Below are 24314 nucleotides of genomic sequence, written 5' to 3'. Positions count from 1 at the left end.
TCCAAGGGACAGTGTTATGAAGAGGTGTGATCTCAAAAACAACATGGGCATACTGTACTATTATTTTGTAGCCGCTGATGGCATATAAAATGAAAGGGGGGAAAAGCCTTCTTCTACACTAACAAGCAAATGTCAAGTTACTGTACTGTATGTATTATTTTTTTTCCGTTTCTGCTGCTATAAACGTAGGTGTACATATCTGTCATTTATGAACGGGAGTCATCTTCTCTGTTTAATTATTCTCAGTCACCAGATGAAACAAGATAAAGACATCCATCAAGGTTCACTCTGTCATATGTTTCTATTATATTAACCCCATTGACCAACGAACCCCAAGCCAATGCTAATACTGTGTAGGTCTTCAGGACTACAATGTTTTAAAGAAAAATACATTTTTGAAGATAGATTATGCCAGTGGAAACCATTAACACCAACAACATTTTACAGTTCCCTTTTCCTACTTCCACAGTATTATCTCCTTCTTTTCATACTGCAATGCCTGTGAACTGTTGGTGTTGGGTAGCCAGATAAGGCTTAAATAATAAAGCCAACTACTGAGTGACTTTTTAAAACCCTTTGAATGGATGCTTCATGAATACTTGAAATTAATTGTCATGTGAAGGTTTTAACACAGGGTAACTAATGGAATATTTTGCCTGTAGCACATTGATCTTCAAAAATACAACCACCCCATCTCTAAAAGATGCAGGTGCATTTAACATTACAATGTATATCTTTAATTGTATTGTTCCATCCATATACTGTACATAGCGCCTTACAGCAGTAATAAATGTGACAAAAGAAGATGAGACAGTAGGAATTATGTATAGATATCTTTATGTCTATTGCGTGATCCAGGTACATAGAGTTTTACAATAGACGTGACATGATATTATAACACATAAGGGGAATAGGAGCTTCAGACATAAAATAGGAAAATGAGCCCCTGTCCCAAAGAGCTTACAATCTAAGTAGCAAGTGGGGAGAACATAGAGACAGAAGGAGGGTATTCTGGTAAGTGGATCTGCATGAGGCCAAGGACAGTGCATATCAGATTTATAATATCAGCCAGCAGAGGGTACCCATACCCTGATCCATAAAACAGATGCGTTTTAAGAAAGCTGGAGAATGTAAGGGAGGAGTCAAATGTGACACCTTGGCAGCGTGCTTGTGATACTTGTGTATGATAGTATTGCCATCAGTAACGCACTTATAATTATGCACTTTAGATTTAAAAGTAAACATTAGGAAAAGGAGTACATGCTCTGAAGAGTTTACAATCTAAGTGGTAAGCAGGGAGAACCTACAGAGACAGTGGGAGGGTTTTATGGTAAGTGCATATGCAAGTGGTCATAGTAAATCCACATGAGATTTATAGTACTAGCTCGGAGAGCAACCCAAATGATTCATTAAAAATGTGTGTTTTAGGATAGGCCTTAAAGGTGGAGAGAAAAGGTGCTTGTCAGACACTGAGGCAAGGAAATTCCACAGGTGTGGGGCTGTAAAGTGTTGGGCGGAAGAAAGCTTTACATACCAAAGGGGTAGACAGAAGATATACTTGAGCATAGCGCTATAGGTGGTCATGTGTTCAGCAAGATATTAGAGCTGTGGTGTAAGGAGGGGAAGAGGAATTTGTAACAAATTATTTACATTTTAAGCCAATGCCTGAAACTAAAGATTAAATAATTCAACAATAATAAAACTTGAAACGATTTGGTTACAAGAATGGAAAAAAATGGATACCAGTTTTCATAAACATTCCTTACTCCTAGCGCTAAAAGGTTTGTTCTCTTTAGAGACACCGGTTCATATTCACAGAGATGGCCACCCCTAAGGATGAACATTTTGTAATATTTGGGGATTGTGGTTAAAAAAAAAAAAAAAATTCACACTGATAAAAAAAAACGAACGTTTTTTATTATTATTTTATCAGTGTGAATCCATTTACATCTATGATGCGGCTGATGCTAAAAATCAACGAAACTGGTCCAAATATGTTAGATCTTTAGAAGTTAGTGTTGACAGGTCTGTATTTATGCGTGTGTGTTCATTTAAATATCTTTTTCATGAAAAGTAAAGAACATTAGTGAAATGCACTGTACTTTGATCAATACAATGGAGAGTCTACCAAACGTGAAAAATGCCACCGAAAGTCATTTAACATTTTGTCTTAGAGAATGTAAGGATATTTGTATGCACTGTTACAATTTTGAAACTCAGAGAGTTGGATACAGAAACCCCAAAATGAGTTAATGGTTCGTAATCAAATATAGAGTAAACATAGGGTACAGAATATCCCTGTACAAAGCTTAAACCCCATGTTTACCATTTGTTTATTTTGTTTTTAAACAAACAGCAAGAAAAGAGAGGCTGAATTTGATACAGACAATAAAAATGTGAGGTGTAGCTACAGAACTGTTAAAGTCCTCCTTTCTGTATCCCACTAAAAGGAAAAATAACACTTATATCTGTATGATAAAATAGGTGCAAACTATATAAATATATCGATGCTAAGAGGTACAGGATGAAACACCTCTTTTTTGTCAATTAAAATCCAACATTGCTCTGATAAATAAACCTCTGACTTAAACTCAAAATACTTCTTGTTTATGAATGTAACTGTACAGCATAACAAATACTAATACAATGTATGCCCTAAAAAAGCTTTATATGGATCTATACACCTTCCACTAAATCCAGGAAAAAATATGCAACAGTGTTTCCCCCCACCCATTGGGACATGTCGCCATTACATGGTGTAGGTTGGTGCATACCTGCTGGCTCACAGTAGATCTGAATCCACGATGTTGTTGGGGAGAACAGGACTGGTTTATAGTTGCTTATCTCTGGGTACACAGCGCTTCCATCTGCCTCAGGCTCCAGATGTATGGAGGCAATCTCCTATGGTAGAAACGCTTACCTCTCCCACCAGAAAGATTACACTCTAGGCCGGAGGTATATTCAACTGGAACCGGTTTTATTGTCCTTCTGTACACACAGTAACACGTGGGCATCTGCCAAATGCAGTTCACTGTAGGTGTCCAAAGTATGGATGGTCCCTGGACCTATACTATGGGTCAAGGGCCCCCACAGCAGTCCCTACTCTTCCCTGACCCTCTAGCAGGGCCAGGGGAAAGATAATCACTCACTCTCCCCCTAAGGGGAGAGGACCATTGTATGCCAGTACACAGCAATCCTGCTTGTTACCAGTCTCTCTCAACAGTACAGACACTACTAAACTTGTGTGGTGCAACTCCTTAAGTACAGTAGGGGGAAGGTACCAGGTTTGAACCCAGGATTGGACAGAACACAGACCTGGTCCCACCTCGTCCCCTGTCACTCAAGGGAGCTGCCTGTGTGGGGAAAACCAATAATTGGTCCTGACACTGCCTGCTCTTAACAGGGCTTGCATGTCAGGGAGGGCAGACTGGTACCCAAACCAGACATGGCTACACATACTACAAAAATTCAGACTGCTGTGTTTGAGGAAATTGTTCTTGTTTCAATGAATGGCATCCCACACTTTCTAATTGCAGTTACAGCTGTTGTTGAGTCAAGTCAAGACAGCACTGATCATGGTATATTAAACAAAGCATTTCTGGCTCGCATTTTGGGAATTGAATAATTAGACTAAAGTAGCATTACTAGATAACCAGTAATTGTGATTAATATTTTTAAACTCCCTTCTGTAATGACAGTTCTCTATTTTTTCTGTTCTCTTTCCCTACTTTACATTTCTTAATTGAAATACTTTATTGGTATGGATTACTTTTAAAATGAGGTCATTTACATCTAGTAGTACCATACCTGAAGAAATGTATACTAGAGATAATATATTTTTTCTCATCACTATTTCTATTAAATCTATTGATAATGCTAGAACAGAGCATCACTTAAATAAATAAGAGAAAATGGAGAAACTCACATGTTCATCAAGTCTATTCTCCGGTTTAATAAAAGTTTCAAATAGTACAAAATAAATAGAGAGTAAGTAGTCAAGCTTACTAGGAGCATGATGCCATACTGTTTATATCTCTCCATTACAACCGTTTATTTCTACACATGCGCGGTATCCTGTACATCATCGCCATAGTGCTGATATATTTCCCCTTCTGTCTGTTGGAACGTGCGCTTGTGCGCAATACTTCACTTCTGCGTGTTAGGTACTGTCACCTCCAAGGGAAACAAAATGGTGGCTTAAATATCCTGCATCACGCACTGGTGCGCAATACTTCTCTTCTGCGTGTTAGGTTCTGTCACCTCCAATGGAAACAAAATGGTGGTTTAAATATCCTGCATCACATGGGCCACATCCTTTGCACCTTCCTATTAGCCCACGTCAGATAGGTGAGTTCATTACATGGAAGTACTTGCACTACCTTTTCTGGTATGTTATCAGGGTGTCCCCGTAACTGAAATTAATGCAGTCCAGAACAGAGACTGTCGAATTTCCAGCCATATAAAATAAATATGGGGTGCAGAGGGTGGGCTGCCCTTTAAATAAAATGTATGTGGTATGAAGGTTGTTATGTAAGTTCTTGCATATGACACATAGTTTGTAGTCTGAAATGACTTGACACATTGTATCATTTAGCATACCTGATTGATACAACTGAAATGAATTCAGAACCATGTACAGTAGTTTTTTTTTATTTTAGCTCTAATATTACTCAGTATGAATTATTAGTTTACTATATTTTACAATAGCCAAACTGTGATTATAATACATTTTGTTAATGAACATAATGAAACATCCGTGCTGCATCAGCATTTTTTTCGTTGTATAGTATTATATTGTACGTCTTTATTTATATAGCGCCAAAAGTATACTCAGCGCTTCACAAAGAATATAGTACAGGGATTTATAATAATACAGTAAGTGCAACAAAATCAGACAATAGGAAAGGAAATCCCTGCCTCAAAGAGCTTACAATCTAAGATGTTTGATGGGAGACTTACAGAGACAGCAGGTGAGGGAATAAGTGCTGTGTATGGCAGTGCTTGGCCACAATGGGTGGTAGGAGTGGCCGAGTGTGGGATAGTAACCATGAGTGCAGGCTGTTGGGATGCTTAATTTGTGGGGTGAGTTTTAAGGTTAGTGAGTATTAGATCAGAAGGTTAACACCATTTACAGGGCAAGAGATGGCAGGGATGCATGGGTGAGTTCAGGTGTGTATGTCTGGGTTCAGGCATAGGGGAGACCCCCAGCAGCAGGAAGGAGTAGATAGAGGGTGTGAATAGAGGATTTGTGTGGGTATTTTTTTATTGAGGGGTAAATAAGTTGTTGGGAGAGAGGTGTATAAATAATGGTGCAGTGTAGAGTGGGGAAGTTGGAGAGAACAGAGATGGTCACAAAGGAGTGAGGAAGCAGTAAACAGAAAAAGCAATAGGGAGGGCATTGTGAGATGCAGGAGGAGAGACAGGCCAGGTATTGGAGGATAGAAAGAGTACAAAGAATCAGCGCATTTAGAAAATCAAGTTCTCACAGCTGCAGAGTTGTTGTTGTGCAGAGTCAAGATCTTCCTCCAATCTTCACCACCAAATTAATCCCCCAAATTATCTCTACACTTTCAATGTTACACTTTAAGATGTTACACACAGCCATGTGGGTCACAGCAAAAAGAGCCTGTCTTATATATTTATGTTGGGTTTAGTTATGTAAACCCTTCTAATTCTGTGCTAACAATATAAACAGACATTTTAGAATTTACGCCACGGTCAACTTGGTGCACAATTTTGATTAAGTTTCATATACATACAATTTACATCCGTGCATTACAGGTGTCCCACTTGTCTGCATCAATATACCGGACTAAAAAAGATTTTTGACGCTTAAGGTGCACAGTATGAAAACAAATGTAAATTAATAGACGCATATACATATATATATATATTTGTTAGTATGTAAATGCTTTATACATAGACCTCCATGAGTTTGGGAAGCTTATACAGTATTTGTCTGAGCTTTGGCTAAATAATTTCATTTTCTAATACAGTACCACACATTATTTTCCAGTTTAAAGATCAACTATGCATGATGTAGCCTTGAATTTAGGCTTGAAGGAATACACCACTGAGTTCTACCTTAACTACTGATGCTTAACAAGAACCTTCTTTCCTCCATATGGTTAAAAATCAATCAGCAAGTTGACCTGCCAACAGCTAAACCACAAGGGTGAGAGATGAAAAATTATCAATCATTACGTACTATGTTCTTCAGTAATAACATTACAATACACTAAACACAGATATTTTATTTAGTTAATTCATACTAGGAACACATGGTCATACCAATGAGCTAAAGTAATCAATTATCCCTGTCAAACTCTTAATAAATCAGGTTTTTTTCACATTAGCAACGTCAATTAGACATATACTGTAAAGAGAAGATTTTGGTTTTCTACCAGAAATCCGATAAATAATGTCCTGACTCTGAATGTAGGCAAAGAAGCACAAACATTTCAATGTTCAAGTCTTCCAATATGTATGTTTTTTTAAAAGCAGCAATTCATGTTTTACAGACCAAAATAATGTTTTGTTTCTTATTTTGAACCAGTGTGTCTCCTAGTTTGTGATTTCACCTGTAATTATCACTGCTCCTGTAATTACAGTTATTCAATCTATATTGTTGGTGGGTGTCATAGGCCAAACAAGCCTTGCCAAGACTTGCTAAGTCCTGGTGGTGGTGTTCCTGGATGCATTTGGTATGATGTATATGCATTTTAAAATTACAACAATAGATTAGTTGCTGGCAGCAATTTGTAGTGATGAAAAAACCCACCACCCACCAATGTTACAAATGTAATTATTGCCAAAAACGGTACTGTAGGTCTTCCAAAGAATGACCAGTGCATTCATGCACTAAGAGGGAATGCTACCTTATTACAGTGTAATGCTTAAAAAACGCAAACTGTATTGAACTTTCATAATCGCAAAAGATCATTTAAAAATGTTACACGGGAAATTGGTACTTTAACTTTCATCAAGCATTATAGACATCCAACAGGGTTACAAAATTATTTTACAATTACAGTATATCACAACAGTGATATTGTGGGGATTTCATAGAGCTTTAAAAAGTTACTGTAATTCTGCATTCACTCTTATCAACTGCTTATTTACTGTACTAGTTGAAAAGCTTAACTTTTTTTTTTCTCTTTACAACTTACATTTTTATTGAATTTCCAAAGAATAGTACAGATAACATTACAGTTCAACGCATTATCTCCGGTATATCCAGTTTTAGTTCTGAACTGACGAGTAGAAAACCCAAATAAAAAAAAATAAAAAAACATATAACACCTGGCGGGCAGGGTAGGAGGGAGGAGGGAGGAGGGGGAGGGGAGACAGAGGTTTTGTCAATGGTTTAGCTATGCTCCTCAATATTACGCGACTCTATCTTCATCATAGAGTTATGTCTCCAGTGTGACTGGGTCTACAGTTTCACCTGCCCACAGCCTTAGCCTCCTTTTCCACCTTCCTAGATCTATCCACATGTCAGAGGAGAACGCATCTCAAACTATCAAAACCAAGCAGTGGAATTGCTCACCCCTGTGATGTCCGTCTGGGATGGCCACAGGAGCCAGACCTTTTGGAATGTAATGCCAGTGTCATTAACTAAACTTGTTAATTTTTCTATCTGGCAAACAAACCAAATTCTCTTCATAATTTTAGCAATAAATGGGATTTCATTTTGTTTCCACAATGCTGCGATCTCACACCTTGTTGCTGTTACAAAATTTGCAACCAATTTATTTCCACTCTGGTTAGTTCCTGTGCTGGTTTATTCAATAGGAAAATCCAAGGGTCCATAGGAATCTCGAGGCCCAAAAGCCTCTTTAGCCAATCTTGAATTTGCTCCCAAATAGGGGCCAACCGAGGGCAGGACCATAGCATGTGTAACAGATCCGCTGGCTCTCCACATTGTTTGGGGCACAAGGGGGAATAACCCTGGACAAATACGAAACACATAACACACAATACTAGGTAACAACAGTATAGTGCAGTGACCCCAAACACTGAGTGGTTCCCCGAAGTACTGAGGGTGCCGTGGCACCAATAACCCCATGTGTCCATCCCAGCAATCCCACCCAAGGTGAGGTAGTGCTTCCCCCTGTGAATGTTGGTGCATGTCCGGTACCTGCCTGGGTACTCCAGTACCTAGGTGCTGCTTGCAGACATCTGTTGAGTCGGTCCCATGTTGCGGGGCCTCCAACACCCCCTCATGCCTTAGTTAAGGAGTGGTCCATGTCACAAGCTCCAGCTGGAGGAGTCCTCTCCTGAGCTGCCACGTGTGGCCTGGTCCCAGGCCGCAGTACAACATGTGGATGTCCGTCCACCAGCGTAGGATAGCCGCAAAAGGTTCTAATGGGAAGGGTTCCTATCTGAGGCAGAGTTCTGGCCTAGTCCAGGGGCTTATGAGCAACCTGGACACAACCATCCCCACTACCGGCTCCTGCTAGACTGGATATTCCTCCGGGTCCCGCAGAGGATATCTTTGATTCAAGATGGCCACTCGCACACTTTCTCACAAGTCCTTCTGGGACTTAGTCCTATGGCAATCTAAAATGGCCGCCACTTCGGCAGCTATTGCGCATGTGCTGAACTCCGAATCGGCCGCCGTGCTGTTCCCCCTGATTGAGTGGGGTCCCACAGAGCAACTGGCCTGTTCCCCACACCGGAGCCAGGTAGGGGACTCAGCTACATAAAGATTTATAATTTTTTGTAATGTTCATACCAATGTACTTAATTACTGTTGGCTGCCAATTGAAATTAAAATGTAATGCTATTAATTTCTCTAATTCTTTAAATAGATTTACTTCAGTTTTGATTGATTAATTTTAAAACCAGCTATCTTTTGAATTTTCCCAAGAGGTTGATTAGATTGGGCAAAGAAGTGAGAGGTCTGGACACTGTCAGTGTGACATCGCCTGCATATAAAGCCACTTTATGTGCCTGCGAATTAACTTGGATTCCGGATATATCTGGGTTCCTTATTTGAGCAGCAAGTGGATCCATGTTTTGGATGAACATCAGGGGCGAGTGTGGGCACCTGTAACAGGGGACTTATCCCTGTTCAGTAATGTGCCTTTAATCTAGCAGTGTGGTAGTTAATTACTAAACACCACCTGCCTGATTAGATTGCTTACAAAAGCCTGCCTTTGAGACAGGAAGTGACTCCTTAGCTCTGACTGAGAGCTGACCTTTGTAGACAGCACATGTCTTGAGCTCTGCCCAGCATAGCTGATTGCAAGACACCAAATAAGACTTCTAAACCTGGATGCTGATTTTCTGTGCACGCACGGGTGCGGTTCCAGGAGAGCAGAGAAGCTTACTCTACAGCAGCTAACAGATACGACTTTCATTATTAAGAGACTGCTTATATCTGCTTGTTTCATGCTATATGTTTTGGGGCTGCGAGACATGCTTTACTAAGGGAGATGTGAATTAATTGCATAGGATTTCATTAGAAATACTCCCAAGTGAATAGAAGCTTTGTCCCCCCCCCCCTATGTTTGGATGATTTCCTGATGAAAAGGAAAAGGCACAATAAAGCCTATTATAATTTCACCTTATAAAAGCCTCCAATTGTGTACCTTTGTGAACGTCCGTCTACAGCACCCCTGTTTTGCACCACTTCTGATTTGAAATAGATCAGAGGGAAACTCCTGGTGTATTACTCTCGCTGTCAAATTGGTGTATAGTGATTTGATTGCTCTTAATATTCTCCAACCGAAACCAAACACTCAAAGTGTGGCATCCAGATATTGTCAGTCAATCCTGTGAAAGGCCTTTTCCGCGTCTAGACTTCATACCAACTCTGGGATCATATTTGTGTTGGCAAATTGAATTAGATCAATAATTCGTCTAGGATTATCGGCCGCCAGTCTATTCCTAACACATCCAACTTGATCCAGGTGAATCAGTCTAGGCAGGATATGACTCAATCTGTTGACCAGCATTTAGAACATATTTTAATATCCGAATTTAGCAATTATATCGGCCTGTAGCTCTTACAATTTGTTGGATCTTTGCCCTGTCTATAAATTAACGAGATGGATGCTTGGAGCATTTGTTCCAGGAACGAGGCCCCCGCTAATACCGAATTAAACATCCGAAGCATGTGAGGGGCTAAGACTTCAATTATTTTTTTGTAGTACAGATTAGAGAACCCATCCGGGCCTGGCGCTTTAGATGGCTTAAGATTTTTGACTACTTGTAATAGTTCTTCTAAAGTGGTCTTTTTTGTAAAACCTCTCTTTTCACTCCGTCAAATCTAGGCAAGTCTGAGTCGGCTAGAAAACGCTTCAAAGCTTTCCTCGTGTTTGCATTATCTGCGACCTTCTCGCCATTGTATAGATTTTCGTAGTATGTTTTAAATACTTCCACGATGAGTTTAGGATTGGAGATTAAATCTCCTGATCTTGTCCTGATGGACTGTATATTGTAATTTGAATGTCTATTCCGAATTTTGTTAGCTAGCAGTTTGCTCCTGGTCAGTCTAGCTCAAGTTGAGAGCACCGTAGCTCTATGGGTGCGTGATCTGACCATGAAATATCATGGATCCTGGTATAAGAGATCTTTGGGACCAGTCTGTTAGATTCAAATAAGTAATCTATTCTGTTGTAGTTTGAGTGTGGATGTGAATAGAACGTGTATTCCTTTTCTCTAGGGTGTAGCTCCCTCCATATACCTGTCAGCTGGTTATCCTTCAAACCCTTGAGGAGCACTATTGTTCACTTCTATTACTCCTGGACTGTGATGATTTATTGAGTTCCGGGTCTAGTGTCTTGTTAAAGTCCCCTGCTAATACTACATAGCCTTTAGCTACAGTATTCAAGGTTGCAAAAAATTCCTTGAAGAAGTTAGGGTCACTTTCACAAGGGGCATAAACAGTTGCTATTGTTAGGTACCAGCCCTGACTAGTACCCACTAAGATTATAATTCTGTCACCCTTGTCCCGCTTCATCTTTTCTACTGTGAAAGGAAATCTATTGTGTAATATTATTGCTACCCCTCTTTTCTTTTCATTAGCTGCCGATAGATTATATTGTCTAAAAATGTTATCGAAATATTTAGGATTTCTTTTTACTAAAGTGTGTTTCCTGTAGTAGGAGAACATTGGCTCTTTTCTGTTTATAATCTTCAAAAGCTACACATCTTTTGTTAGGACTGTTAAGCCCCTTAACGTTATGTGAAATAAAGTGTATCGCCACACAAGGGAAGACAGGGAAGAAAAGATATACAACATATTGACCAAGCCCTTACTGGTCACAGTTGACTTTGGCTTTACGGCCCTTAGGTGGGAGAACTCCTCTGGGCCATAGGAGAAATTGGCCCACAGACTAGAGTGCCAGGAGCACTCAAGTTCCCAAGGGACTTGACCTGTGACCTTGGTTAGACCCAAATCAGCAGAACACCAGCACATGAGAACGGCCGGGCGGTCACACTCCTCTTCCGCACTCAGAACACAACCTGTGGCACTATCAACTTTTTAAAACAACATAACTTTTCTTATATATTCTATGAATAATATATTTTTAGCCTTTATCCCAATATCACTAATTTATTCACAAGCTTTTCTTACCTATACCTACTGTAGCTAATCTTACTGAGCCACCCAAAACAACATACCATGTCACCTTGTAAGCTTCTACAAGGATTCCCTATGTAGCTTCCCCTTCTCCTCCATATTGTCTATTCTACTAGCTGATTAAAATGTTACTAGTAGGAGGATCTACATTTTCCTAATACCTTGGCTCAATTATATCTCATGACTATAAGCTTTTAACCAAAACATTCCAACTTCATAACCCCATAACCACAAAAACAACAGGAGCATGTCACAGATAAAACAGCACAATACATTTCATGGACCTCTACCCTCCAGTCCACCTTTCCCTGCTTTGCAGTCTCCATTGGTCCCCAAGTCCTCCCAATCCCCAAAAGCAGAACCTGACCCCCTTTCTAGTCCAGGCATCCCCAATACCCTTTGGTAATCTGTCCTCACATCGGCTCCTCTTCCTGACCTCAGATTGTCAGGTGTTATGTCTTACTCCTTGTTCTTCGTCCCGTTTCCTGTTTGCCATCTGAATCTATCTCTTCTTCGAGCCCCCTTGCCATTCTCCTCTCTCCAGTCTTAACCTCAATCCCCCACACCACCCCCCTGTTGAAATCCCCCCCCTCACGGCACTGGAATACGCGAGCAGCCACTGGGATCATGGGAAAGGCCCACTACTATCCCACTCACTGGACCGGAGAGGGGCCCTGGAACAAAGCTATGGGGGATCTGCCACGTCCCCTAGGTCTGGCTGCACTATCCACTTTCCCCAGGCCTCATTCTGATCTCCTCTGTGCGCGCCGATGAGCCGGTATCCCTCCACCTTCTCTCCGAATCCTATGAGGCTACACGGGGAAAGCCGCACTCACTGCTCCCTTCCACGCAGCTGCCTCCCATTATCCCACTCCTCCACTGCATTCTGCAGGCCATCTCCTCCTGTTCTGATCCTTCAACATCCATTGCCGCAGCCCACTCCACCACAAACTGCTTCAACTGGACCGGATTTTTGGTATGTAGAACTCCCATGACAAACAACTGAACTGAATGTGATGCCCCTTTAATTCTCTAACTTCTTGTAACTTTAATGTAGCCTTGTACCTTTAATTGCTTAACTGGCTTCAATTGCAAGCCATTTCCTTTCCTCCATGTGTATAGTTTCTCACTTTTGTCCATGACTGCACGGGGACAGACTTCTCTTCAGCAGGGTAAGTGAAAGCTCCCTTAATTCCCAATTTTTTTTAGGATTTCTCCCTCCTTCAGTTATTTTATTGAAAATGCTCTCAAATTCTTAATTACCCACAAACTGAATGGAAAGACCCAGCGATACCGCACTCCCTTGTCTCTGAGGATCTTAGTAATAAGTTGCAGTTTTCTTCCTCTGCCTAAAGTCATGGGAGAAAGGTCCTGAAAAATCTGCATTTTTATGCCTTGCAATGTGCAGAACGGGGTATTTCTAGTTATCTGGCAGACTTATTCCTTTATTCGAAAATAGTGAAAATGCAGGATTATGTCCCTTGGTGTATTCTCAGCAATGGGCCTAGATCTCAGTGCTCTATGGCACCTATCCAACATTAACTCAGTCTCTGTTTTCCCCGGGAGGATTGAAGTCAGCCAATTTGACACATGATCATGAATGTCAGTTATAGTTTCAGGAATTCCCCTAATTCTGATGTTGTTTCTGCTGTCTCTGTTCTCAGAGTCCTCTTGCTGCTCTGCAATATCCCAACCCTCATTCTCAGGTAAGCAGTTTCTTTTATTTTCTTATGTAGTGCCTTTATGGTAGAGTCCATCTTTTTTGCCAGTTCATGAGTGCGATCACCAATGCTGTTAAATGTCTTTTCTCAGTATCTTCATTTCTCGTGAAAGAAAGATGTTACGTCACTCCTCTCTCATTCAGAGTCGGATCCATACCTGGAGACAGGAGCTGCCTTGTTCCCTGATCGTGCCATTTCTGTGGTTTGAAAGTATGCCTTTAGATCTTGGCAGTTCTTCCTTTTTTGCGATCGGGTTGTCATCCTGGATAGATCAGGGACTGCACTTTGCTAGCTGAATTTGGAACTTTTTATACTGTTTTAATTCACTTATGCACTGGGTACTAGCAAAGCTTTTCAATCAAGCCGCCATTCCCGAATCCATCGCGCATGCACCTCAAAAGCTTAACTTTTAGATACAAGTGCAAGAAATGCTTGTAAAAATTAGGTGCAATGGATTTATTGTATATAAAAAGAAACGCCGCTGTCTCCCCAAACTGTTTATTTATTTTCATCTTAATCTAAACATCTTTATACACATTTTAATAATGCAGTAGACCTACTAAGTGCAACTTAAAGTATGAGGTGAGAAGAAATTATCATATGTCATGATTGAAAACTGCACCCAATGTACCTTAGAGATGCATAGAAAATAAATATTTTTAATAAATCTAAATATATCATTATAGCTATGGAGCCTACATACAAAATATATACTTTTGGCAGAAAAGTAGATAAAATAATGGTTACTTAATTATAAGTTAAGAAAACTTACAGAAATTACTTGTAACATATGTTGTGTACATGAACGTTCAAGCATGACAGGAGGCGAGGGAAGGCGCAGATGTTGGGACAAAGTCCAAGGCACCATAGAAACACTGTTTACCATATTTTATGAATAAACAGGATTAAATGTACATTTAAAAGTGACATTAGCAGAGACTCATATGCATACTACCCTAGTCTAGACGAACCTCAAAACTACCCCTTGCTGATACTTGTCCAAGGTGCATTGGCTGTGTTTTACAGTTCTGGCCCAGTTATAATACAATACCTCTAAAGAGATAATGCCCAGTAACACTTGAGCTCTCATCTTTTCATTTCCTTTTCAACCCTCCCTTGGTATAAATACAGTACATGCACAACAAACTGTACCTTTATCCACTTTATAAAACAAATGTATATGTTTGGGCAGAAAACTTTTCAAAAACTGATTAAGTATTGTGTTAGTGTAAAATGGGACTGCGAAAAACCTGACAACCACGTGTGTATTATAAGGTGTTGTCAGGACTGCCAGAGACAGTTTACAGATGGTTAGCCAGGCCGGGCACTTCCAATTTGTTTTTAACTCACAGGTGTAATGTGAGTATGTTTTTCGTTTTAGTCTAGGATGTGTTATTAAATTATCGACGTTATTGCGCAATCCCTTCTCTCTCTCTTATTCCCTATAATGGAGATTTGAGCATAGGAGTTCTAAGACACCTGCAGAAAACATTTCTACCTGAGAAAGAAGGTCTTTTTCATCAACATCCATTTGGACCAGGGATATCACGTGGGGTTCGTGGCACCCTGAAAAGGATTGGATTTGGAAGACCAAAGATACAGTTTCTCTCAACCGTATGCTGCCTTCTTACCTCTAGTAAGTGGGCATTCTTTTGGACATTTATAGCAGAGGGCTTCTTTGCTTATAACTACACTGCGCAATGTTGTGTCCCTGGTTTATGTCTTAACATACAGGAAAAAGCTGCTGTAAGGAGGAACTTCATAACGTGTTTGGAGGACTGAGTCCATCTTTTATTATCATTGAAGAAAAAGACTCTTTTCACCCCTTATACCATCATATCCTTTTATGGACTCCAGTATTTTATTTAATCACTGTATATTGTTTATCACCTTATGTGCCAGGTTTATTTCTATATTTGTATTCTATATTGTTTTTTGGGCACTATTTGAGATAGTTCCCATATTAGATCACCAAGCTGCTTTTTGTGCACTGCACTATTTATTAGGTCCAGCGCTTGTTTTAGTATCACTTGTTTTTTGTCTTTGTACAGTATGTTTGGAGCAGTTGTATTTGATTGTGTTTGGTCGGCTCTCTGTGTTGATGCCTCTGATAGGGGAAGTTCCTGGAGTAAGGTGAAGTCTGTGTGTGTGTGTTTGAAGGCTTTGCCTTTGTGGGTTTTGGGGGTTCTGAAAGTTTTATGTCTAAGTGGAGGGCATGTGCTTGGGAGAACTCATATACTGAATTTTACCTTGAATGCCCTCCTACTGTCTCTGTACGTTCTCCCCACCAATTAGATTGTAAGCTCCCCGGAGCAGGGACTCCTCTTCCGAAATGTTACTTTTATCTCTGAAGCACTTACTCCCATGACCTGTTATTTGTATTATTTGTTATTTATATGATTGTTACATGTATTACTAATGTAAAGCGCTATGTATACTAATGGCACTATATAAATAAAGACATACATACATACATACATAGGGCTGTGCTATAGATAGACACCGTTTGATGGTCTGAATATATGAGAAGGTTGGGACCCATGACACGACAGAGCAGGAATTGTTTAAGCAATGTAATAGTTCCTGCAATGAGGTACAGTTACTTTTTAATAGCTACACTGGCAATATTAAAAAAATCTATTTGAAACTAATGGTGAGGTTGCTCTGTTTATCAAACATGAAAATTGTGTTCATTAGAATTTATGGCAAAAACAGCAATTTGGTTTAGTCTCTCTTTGTGTTACCATTTGATATGTGCTGTGATTAAGCCTTTATCACCTCTGTTACTCTGCTTATATATAATTTTTACACACACAGGACAGTTACCAAATATGCTGTTGTAGCTCCAGAATGAATTTATCATATTAACGGCAAGAATGCAACAATATTATCCCTTTCTTTTACCTCTATCTCTCTATAACAGACAAAACAATCTCTGTAACGTTTTTGTAGTTTGTAAAAATAAACATGTGAGATATATATATATAGATATACACACTACATCTGCAATTTAGAAGAAAATTTGAATCAATGAAGCACTGTACTTTCATTCAAATCTATGTGCTACATTGGATGCTATTACTAAATGGTGAAAGCCATTAGCCATACACAACAACCATTAAATGGAATCTACAGTATTAACCATCGCTAGTGGCTGTCAACATTAACTGAATAACTAGAGCTGGCCTGTAAATATTTTCTACAGCCACTCACCAAACCGCATGAGACCGAGTAGATGCAATGAGTCTTCTTATACTGATGCTAAACCATACCACATGAAATGGATTCTTTTACAATCAACTTAATGTAAAGTAGTTGTCTGAGAAGCTTGACAGACAATGATATTCTCACAATCAGAGTAACAGATAAATAGATTGGTAACAGATTATTGAATGATACAATCACCATTGATACAATGACCTTCACCTTGTATTAGTTAAACAAGTGTCATAAAGTTAGCTCCTTTGCACAGGCAAATTTAAAAGAACTTGAGTTTCATTGTAAATGGATAGTGTTGACAGACAACATTTCATTTTAATAATACAAAAAGGAACTTTAAGCTCTATCAAAATGGGATCTTCTTGGGTGGTTAATAAAATACGATTTTGTATGAACCATGATTAGTTTAAAGTTTGCATATTTAAATGTAACACACTGAAGATACTGTATTACTTAGTTAAGTTCTTTTCGTGCCTAGTGAGATAAGAATGGCTAAATGCTTGCCTGCAAGGAATTTGCTTGATAAATTCCTCTGTAATACCTCAACCTTGAAACACAGTTACAGTCATGATAAATGTTTTACAGCCCTTAGGATTTTCAAACTGACCCTTGTTTCCGGTCATGCTGAATTATATGTGAAAGTGTGTGTTTGACTTTATTATAGTACATATACATCTAAATAAAATGACGTGCAAAAACTATTATTTTTGCATATAATTAATTTCTTTAATTTGAACAGCATTTGGCTCCAATTGTTTAAATGAGATGCCATTTATTCTTTTCTTGAATTAATAAAACAGTGGACTTTCTTGCCAAGCTTCATTCAATATTTCATGATATGTGTAACCATGATTTCAATTCAGAATGGTGAAAGAAAAATGTAGAGCGTCTCAGTGAGTAAAGACACTGACTGGCACTGAGTTTAAAGCAGGGGAACATGGTTCAGTTCCAGGTGTCGGCTCCTTGGGCAAGTCACTTTCTCCCTGTGCCTCAGGCACCAAAACATAGAATATAAGCTCCACGGGGCAGAGACCTGTGCCTGCAAAATGTCTCTGTGAAGCGCTACGTAAAACTAGCAGCGCTATACAAGAACAAACTATTATTATTAATAATAGAAACACTTTAGAATATGGAAGACTAAAAGTAATGGGCATTTATTACTAAATAACCCAAAACGGGCATAAATAAATTAGCTTCTAATATCCCAAGACAGACATGTTAGGAGAGAAAACATCTGCCAGTATAATTTGTTTTACATTTTCCAGATGTGAAATATGGCAAAGCACATGGAAGAAGAAAAGTCCTACAGACTGATAACGCAAACAAACAGCATATGGAATCAGGGTATTACATTTTCAATAAAAAATACAGAAGGGGAAAAAAAAGTTAACAGTAAAACCTACTTATGGAAAGATGCGGTTTCTGTAAAATCATTTGCCAATAACTTTTGACAATTAATTACTTGATGTCAGTAAGCTTTAATTAGCTGCAATGCTGTTTTAAATCTGATACACTGTGAGTGTGCATTTTATAAGTTTATATTGATAAAAGAAAATATTGCCAGATCTGTGCTATGTGCGTTCTTCTCCTTCTCTCGCTGAGGTACATCCCCTGAGTGACGGAGGCCAGTGATACTTCTTCATCTGCATATTGATCTCTATTGCCTGAAAACTCCTATTTTCTTGTGAGTAGGAATAACACAGAAGCCAAGACAGATAGGAATATTCCAAGCACTGTTTATACTATTACACTTAGAGTCTTTTTTATGTTTTTTTCCCCTATGCTCCCCCTGGATCGTGTGATACAAGTAATATTAAAACAACATGTTTCAATTTTTTTAGAAATTTTGTCGCACTTCTTTGGTATGCACACGTTTACAAATGAAAATGGTCCGTTCTGAAATATTCCTAATATCATGGAACATGCATTATATAATCCATTTGGGTGGTGAAACCGTGTCACTTTAAAGTATAGGGCTAAAGCTTTGGACTGTGGCAGAGATTGCAGTCTCCTCCCCTTCCATTGCATATATCCTCCTCCAAATCCCTGGTCTCAGCCAGTCAGGTTAGTTGTTACTAATATCTGCCCTCCACCTTCTTCCTAATCTTATAGGGTGGCCCCTCTTCCAGGCCTGTCTACTAATGGGTCATACAATCCAAAGTTTCCATCCATAAAATCCTTCTACTCCATCAGTAGGTAAAATAATGCTTGCTACATCTGCTAATATATACACTGTGTTCAGAAAAAATGGCAACCTCTTATTTTTCATCATATCTTGCAGAAACATCACTCACTTTCCATGAAAATGTGAGCAATTATAGGTCTGTTTCAGTAGATTATTACATTTAGGAATTATTTGATAAAAATAATAAATATTCTTTGTAATTGGTGACGGCATGATGACCTCCTCAAATGCAGAGTTACAAAAAGGTATTTAGCGAAGAAGAGAAGCATGTTCTAAAGTGCTAGAGACCGTGCAAGAAGTATGGTCCAAAATGCTTACATAAAATGTTTCCTAATAAAGGGAGGTCACTAGGAGGACAGGAAAAAAACGAATTCATAAACCAATGTATCGTTCAGGAGTGGGAGCAACCGGATCAGCAGGTCATCGATTATTCAATCAGACAGTGACAGTCTCATCTTCAGGCGCACATTTCAGAAGAGGGAGGACATTTTGAACACATACTTTGAACTCAAACTTTATAGTAATCTTAGTGTTTCAAATTAGATTACAGCAGTTTAACACATTTACGAGTTGCGAAGGAAAAACGCCTAGTTCTCATCTAATGATCATGAACCTACCGCAGTGTATCTGATACTTGTTGACATAATAGAGTGACATCAATTTAGTTAACATCAGTTGATTGTCTACATTGTGATTCTAGTGTTCATCCACATAACAGGCCTACAACTATGACATTTTTCATGGGGATTGAGCGAGAAATATATACAGTAAGACAATGAAAAGCAAAATGCACTTCTTTTTTCCTGAAAAAGGTGTATAAATATACGCTTTTTTCCAAAATTGTAGAGTATAAGCAAGTAAAACGTTGCCAAAACAGCGGACATGTCAAATATATCTCACATATGGCACAATTTTTTTTTAAATTCTACACAACTGTGTTTGTAATCTACATTTTATCAATCGTGTTAATCATCTATGTGTTAAAATTGGTAACCAGTATTAATTTAAACTGAACTCAATATGAAAATTATACCATTCTCTGGGTAAATCTAATTACATTTCCAATTCAAACAGCCTATTGCACTAATAGAGAGGAGTGCTTTGTTGCTTTGTCGGTAAATAAAGTCTATTAAGAAAGTCACATTCCTTGTCGAAAGTAGATCGTTGGTATATTTTACAAGCTAAGCACAGAGTTCAGTGTCAGAGTGATTACACCTTTTATCCACTGTGATCTCTCTTTTAGCTTCTTGATACTCTTTAATTTCCCACTTCAACTAATTTAGTAGTAAAATCACAGAGGTTTAGGAAGGTTAGCTACTGAGGAAGTGGTGCATAAATGTTCTTTTAAACTCAATTCAATGAAATCACATCATCTAAAAGAAGGAATTCATTAAATAACAATTAGGTAGCAATGGATCAGTGGCAAAATATATACAGTTTGCTACTAAAATTAATCTTTTCTTCTCCACAGTTTCATTTCATTTGATTCTGTAAAAAAGATGAGATTTCTTTAAGGTTCATTTATTGCCTTTTAATTGTAATATAAAAAAGATAAGATTGATCATAAAGTCATACTTTGGCACCGTTGTGCAGATGGACAGATTTTGTTTCCAATGTTTTAGTTACAGATTTGCAAAGTTGTCCTTTGCCTACGTTTCGCCAAAAAATGTAAATAGAGTGTTTTAGTAAAAAAAATGTGGTCCAAAACACGTCTCTACAACACATGGCTAAATAACTGAACACACCTGAAAAATAAGGTAATTTGAGTATTTAAATTAACTCATCTGCATATTTATGTAGGCTTATTTCCCAGGTTTATCAGGTGTGTTCATGGGTATATATCCACATGTTGTATAGATGGAAAAGTTCACACATCTGTAGTATTAACTCCTGGACTGATACTGAGCTTCGTTTCCAGTTAAATTAAATGAAACCTGGATATTAGGCATGCATGTTGTTAGCTAAAAAAGTTATGCATTTATTATGTTTTACAATTTTTTCCTTCTTTTATTTGAGTTTAATTTTCTAAACTAGAGGTGAGTTGGCAGAATTAACATTTTAGTTTTATTTTATTTTTTATTGCACAACCAAATTATTTATTTGCACCTAGATGTTTAAAATGATCTAATTTATTCTCAGTCAATTTCTGTAACTCCTAATTCCTAAAAGACAATAAATAATGTTGGTGATCACTGCTGAAATATTACTATTTGTATGTATTTATATATATCTTTATTTTAATTGCACCATTAATGTACATAGCGCTTCACAGCAGTAATACACATGATAATCATATAAATAACAAATAATACAAATAACACATAATGGAAGAAGTGCTTTCAGACATAAAAATGACATTAAGGAAAAGGAATCCTGCCCAAAAGAGCTTAGAATTTAATTAGTAAGTAGGAGGAATGCACAGAGATAGTAGGAAGGTGTTCTGGTAAGTATGCTGCAAGGGGCCAAGGTCGATGTATGAGGTGTATAGTATTCAGAGCCACAGACAGGGGGGGCAGAATGTACAGATGTCCTGGCCTGCTGGTTGGGGGGGCCCAGCGGCACAAGTTGGGTCCGACTTCTGTCCAGGTCCGGCTGCTGGTCCTCTTGCGACTGGGCCCCGGCTCTCTCTTACATGCCTTCAGGCCTCTATCACTGTCCCACACTGATGGGCCACTGTGATGTCAGCATGCTGGAAGTAGGCTTGGCCCAGCTTCTGGCATGCGACAGCATGGAGGGAGGCCCAGCGCACGCCAGCTCAGTGTGGGACAGAGGGATAGAGACCTGCAGTGAGGGAGAGCCAGAGCCCGTTGCAAAAGGACTGGCAGCTGGGCCTGGAGGTCGGGCCCAACTTGCAGTGCCAGCCTGAGGGGTAAGTCCACAAGATAAGTCTGTTTTTTTTTAAAATATATATATTGGGGGTCTTTTTAAAATGCATTGGGGGTGTGGGGTCTTTTTAAAATGTATTGGGGGAGTGGGGGTCTGAGAACTAGGAGGCCCACTGCCTATGGGGCTGATTCTATATGATTGGGCCATTTCATCCAAAATTTTCAGTGGCTTCAATGGGAGATTTCAGCTGAAACATCTGGATCGGCCACTTCGGCATTATATAGCAGTAGATCTGCTATTCTGTTTATTGCCTAATTCCAATATGAAATAGTCAACTAGTTCAATAATAATATATATTCTTTCAGCTATCCAAATTAATACGGTTTTAAATAAAGCATTTAAGAAACTATTATACAACCTAAAAATTAGAGAAATTATTTATCCTTGATGGGTTTATTCTGCGATAATTGCCCTTTTGTTGTACCCGTTAATTGGCTAATATAATTTAATCATCTGATATCTGTTTGTAGAGAAATATAAATGGAGCCTAGACATTCTGTTTCTGAAGATTAAGTTAGTCAAACATCAATAGGCAACTTGATTGCTATAAAAGTTAAAGAAACAATCCCAGCTACATTTCTTTCTTGTTTTGATCCCCCATTTTGTTTTATACAGGGTGGTAACTGAACGGTCCCGGGTTCCCATACTGTCACAAAAATAAACCGTTCCATAGATACTTACTAGTGAAGGTACAGCGTTTCAGTTCCTTTCAGGGCAAACCAGGCGGAGGTTCAAATTGCACGGGTTCTGTAGGAAGCCACATTGTCATCTGTTGCAGCTTCCAATTTATACACATAAAGCTTGATGTATACGTTTTGGCTAAGAAGCATGTATTATATGGTTTGTATGTATTGCACACATTTTATGTTCAGACCTAGCATGAAATATAGATGTAATTATCACTGTCAGCTGGATTAGTACAATGAGCTATTATGCTATATTATGTTATATCATGGTGGAATATACAAAGAAGGTGTGACAAGCTTACCGTAGTTGTCTTTATCCGCCCACCTGGCTGCGTACAGGTCCAACCTGATTTATTGATTAACAAATCACAGCCTTCTCCTTCTAAACATGGAAGCATTTCACACCACTGTTTTGTTTTTATGATTCGCGCTGTGGAAAAGAAAAAGAGAACAATATTAAATATTTGCCATTGCTGAGATATTGTTAGTTGTCTGTACATTCAGGAAGTGAGAATATAAACACACAGGCATTACATTGGCAGTATACCTTGGTTAACATGCACTACATCAATGTAAACAAATGGATTAGTCACACAAATGAAATATGATTTATGTGCAAAAGTGACATAATCTATTGTTGTATTTAACATATGCACACTTAATTTCAACACTGAGAAATAGAAAAATAAAATGGACATTATTCACATTTATACAGTATTTAAAATAATATTAAATACAAAACATAATGAGTATATAATTATATTTACATACATACATGGTGTGTATATCAGAGACACAATCAGTGACTTGGAAATGGATGGCATGTGTAAGCTGAGGGGTTGAAAGTTGTGTCATCTGCACAGAGCTGATATTTAAAAACAAAGAAGGTAATTAGATTTCCAAATAAGAGTGTACTGTATGTAGAGGGAAAAGGAGTGTTCCCAGGACAGAGTCTGGAGGCACCCAACAGACAGGTCGACAGGGGAAGAAGAGCAGCTAGCACTAGAGACACGAAAGGATGGTTACAAAGATAAAAGGAAAGCTATAGTAGAAGAGGAAATTGTTATGTACTGTATACGAAGAGCGTGAAGGATATGTAGGAGTTAAGGGTGTGTCGAAGGTATTAAGAGTGGTCAAGAAAATGTAGAACAGAGTAGCGCCCTTAAGATTTGGCAGTGTGGAAACCATTGTCTACTTTGGGGAGAACGGTTTCATTTTGATGAGTGGTTTGGAAGTCAGATTGAAATGTGTCTAAAATAGAATTATTATTGAGGAAATTGTGTTTGTGTGAATAGATGAAACAATCAAGAAGCTTGAATGTAAACCGCAGGAAGTATGATCAAGGGTGTTGTATTTGAGGATAGGGGTTATTATCACATGTTTTAAAGCAGAGGGAAAGGTGCCTAAGGAGAGAGAGGAATTGCAAATGTGTGTAAGTATAGGGAGCATAGTGGGAGTAAGAGAGCTAGGTAAAAGGGATTGGAGTAAAGATTACCCTCAGTGGAAAGAAAAAGAAATAATAGCTGATACAATTCCAATTCTGTAAGAAGGATTCCAGTGCAGAGGGAGGGGTGTTGAAAAAGAAAGGATTAAATGATGGAAGAAGACATATTAGATCTACTTTCACCCAAAAAAATTGGTATAATTGAAAGAGAGAAACAGGTAGGGGGAGAATGCTGAAGGGAGTCAAAGATAGAGAAACGAAAATGTATGTTAGATTTGTGAGAATGTGAGAATCAATTAGTGTAGAAACATTGTTGTTTAGCCTTGAAGAGAGCAGAATTGAAGCAAGAAAGGATACTTTTGTTGTGAAGAAAATAAACTAGGGAGAGGAAGATTTCCACCAAAGAGGGAGTACAGGAGCGTAGGACTTGTGTAGAGGTGTTAAGCCAAAACTGTGGATTACAGCGGTGAGTGCTCCAGCAAAAAGAGGCTGAAGGAATGGCTCCGTGAGTAATGTAACCATTTATTGTCATCATAACTCTGTGCCCAGGACATAGTTGAAAATGACAATAGACCCTAAT

General features: G+C 38.7%; 1 protein-coding gene across 3 annotated transcripts in view; it reads right to left on the bottom strand.

Moving 5' to 3' along the window:
* The window catches only part of TAFA5 (TAFA chemokine like family member 5), a 1111160-nt gene that overhangs the window by 93116 nt on the left and 993730 nt on the right, over window positions 1-24314 (bottom strand). For 2 of the 3 annotated variants that reach the window (XM_075599798.1, XM_075599799.1), the window contains exons 3-4: window positions 22593-22720; window positions 22286-22351 (exon numbers count right to left, since the gene is read on the bottom strand). In XM_075599798.1, the coding sequence (XP_075455913.1) occupies window positions 22304-22351; window positions 22593-22720 (176 nt within the window). In that variant the 3' untranslated portion in view covers window positions 22286-22303. The remainder of the gene's footprint in view (window positions 1-22285; window positions 22352-22592; window positions 22721-24314) is intronic. The other variant, XM_075599801.1, reaches the window with a different exon arrangement.

The sequence above is a fragment of the Ascaphus truei genome, chromosome 5, assembly GCF_040206685.1.
Source record: "Ascaphus truei isolate aAscTru1 chromosome 5, aAscTru1.hap1, whole genome shotgun sequence".
Taxonomy (NCBI): Eukaryota; Metazoa; Chordata; class Amphibia; order Anura; family Ascaphidae; genus Ascaphus; species Ascaphus truei.
Note: the sequence above shows the minus strand (reverse complement) of the source record. Positions and strands in the feature narration are given on the sequence as shown.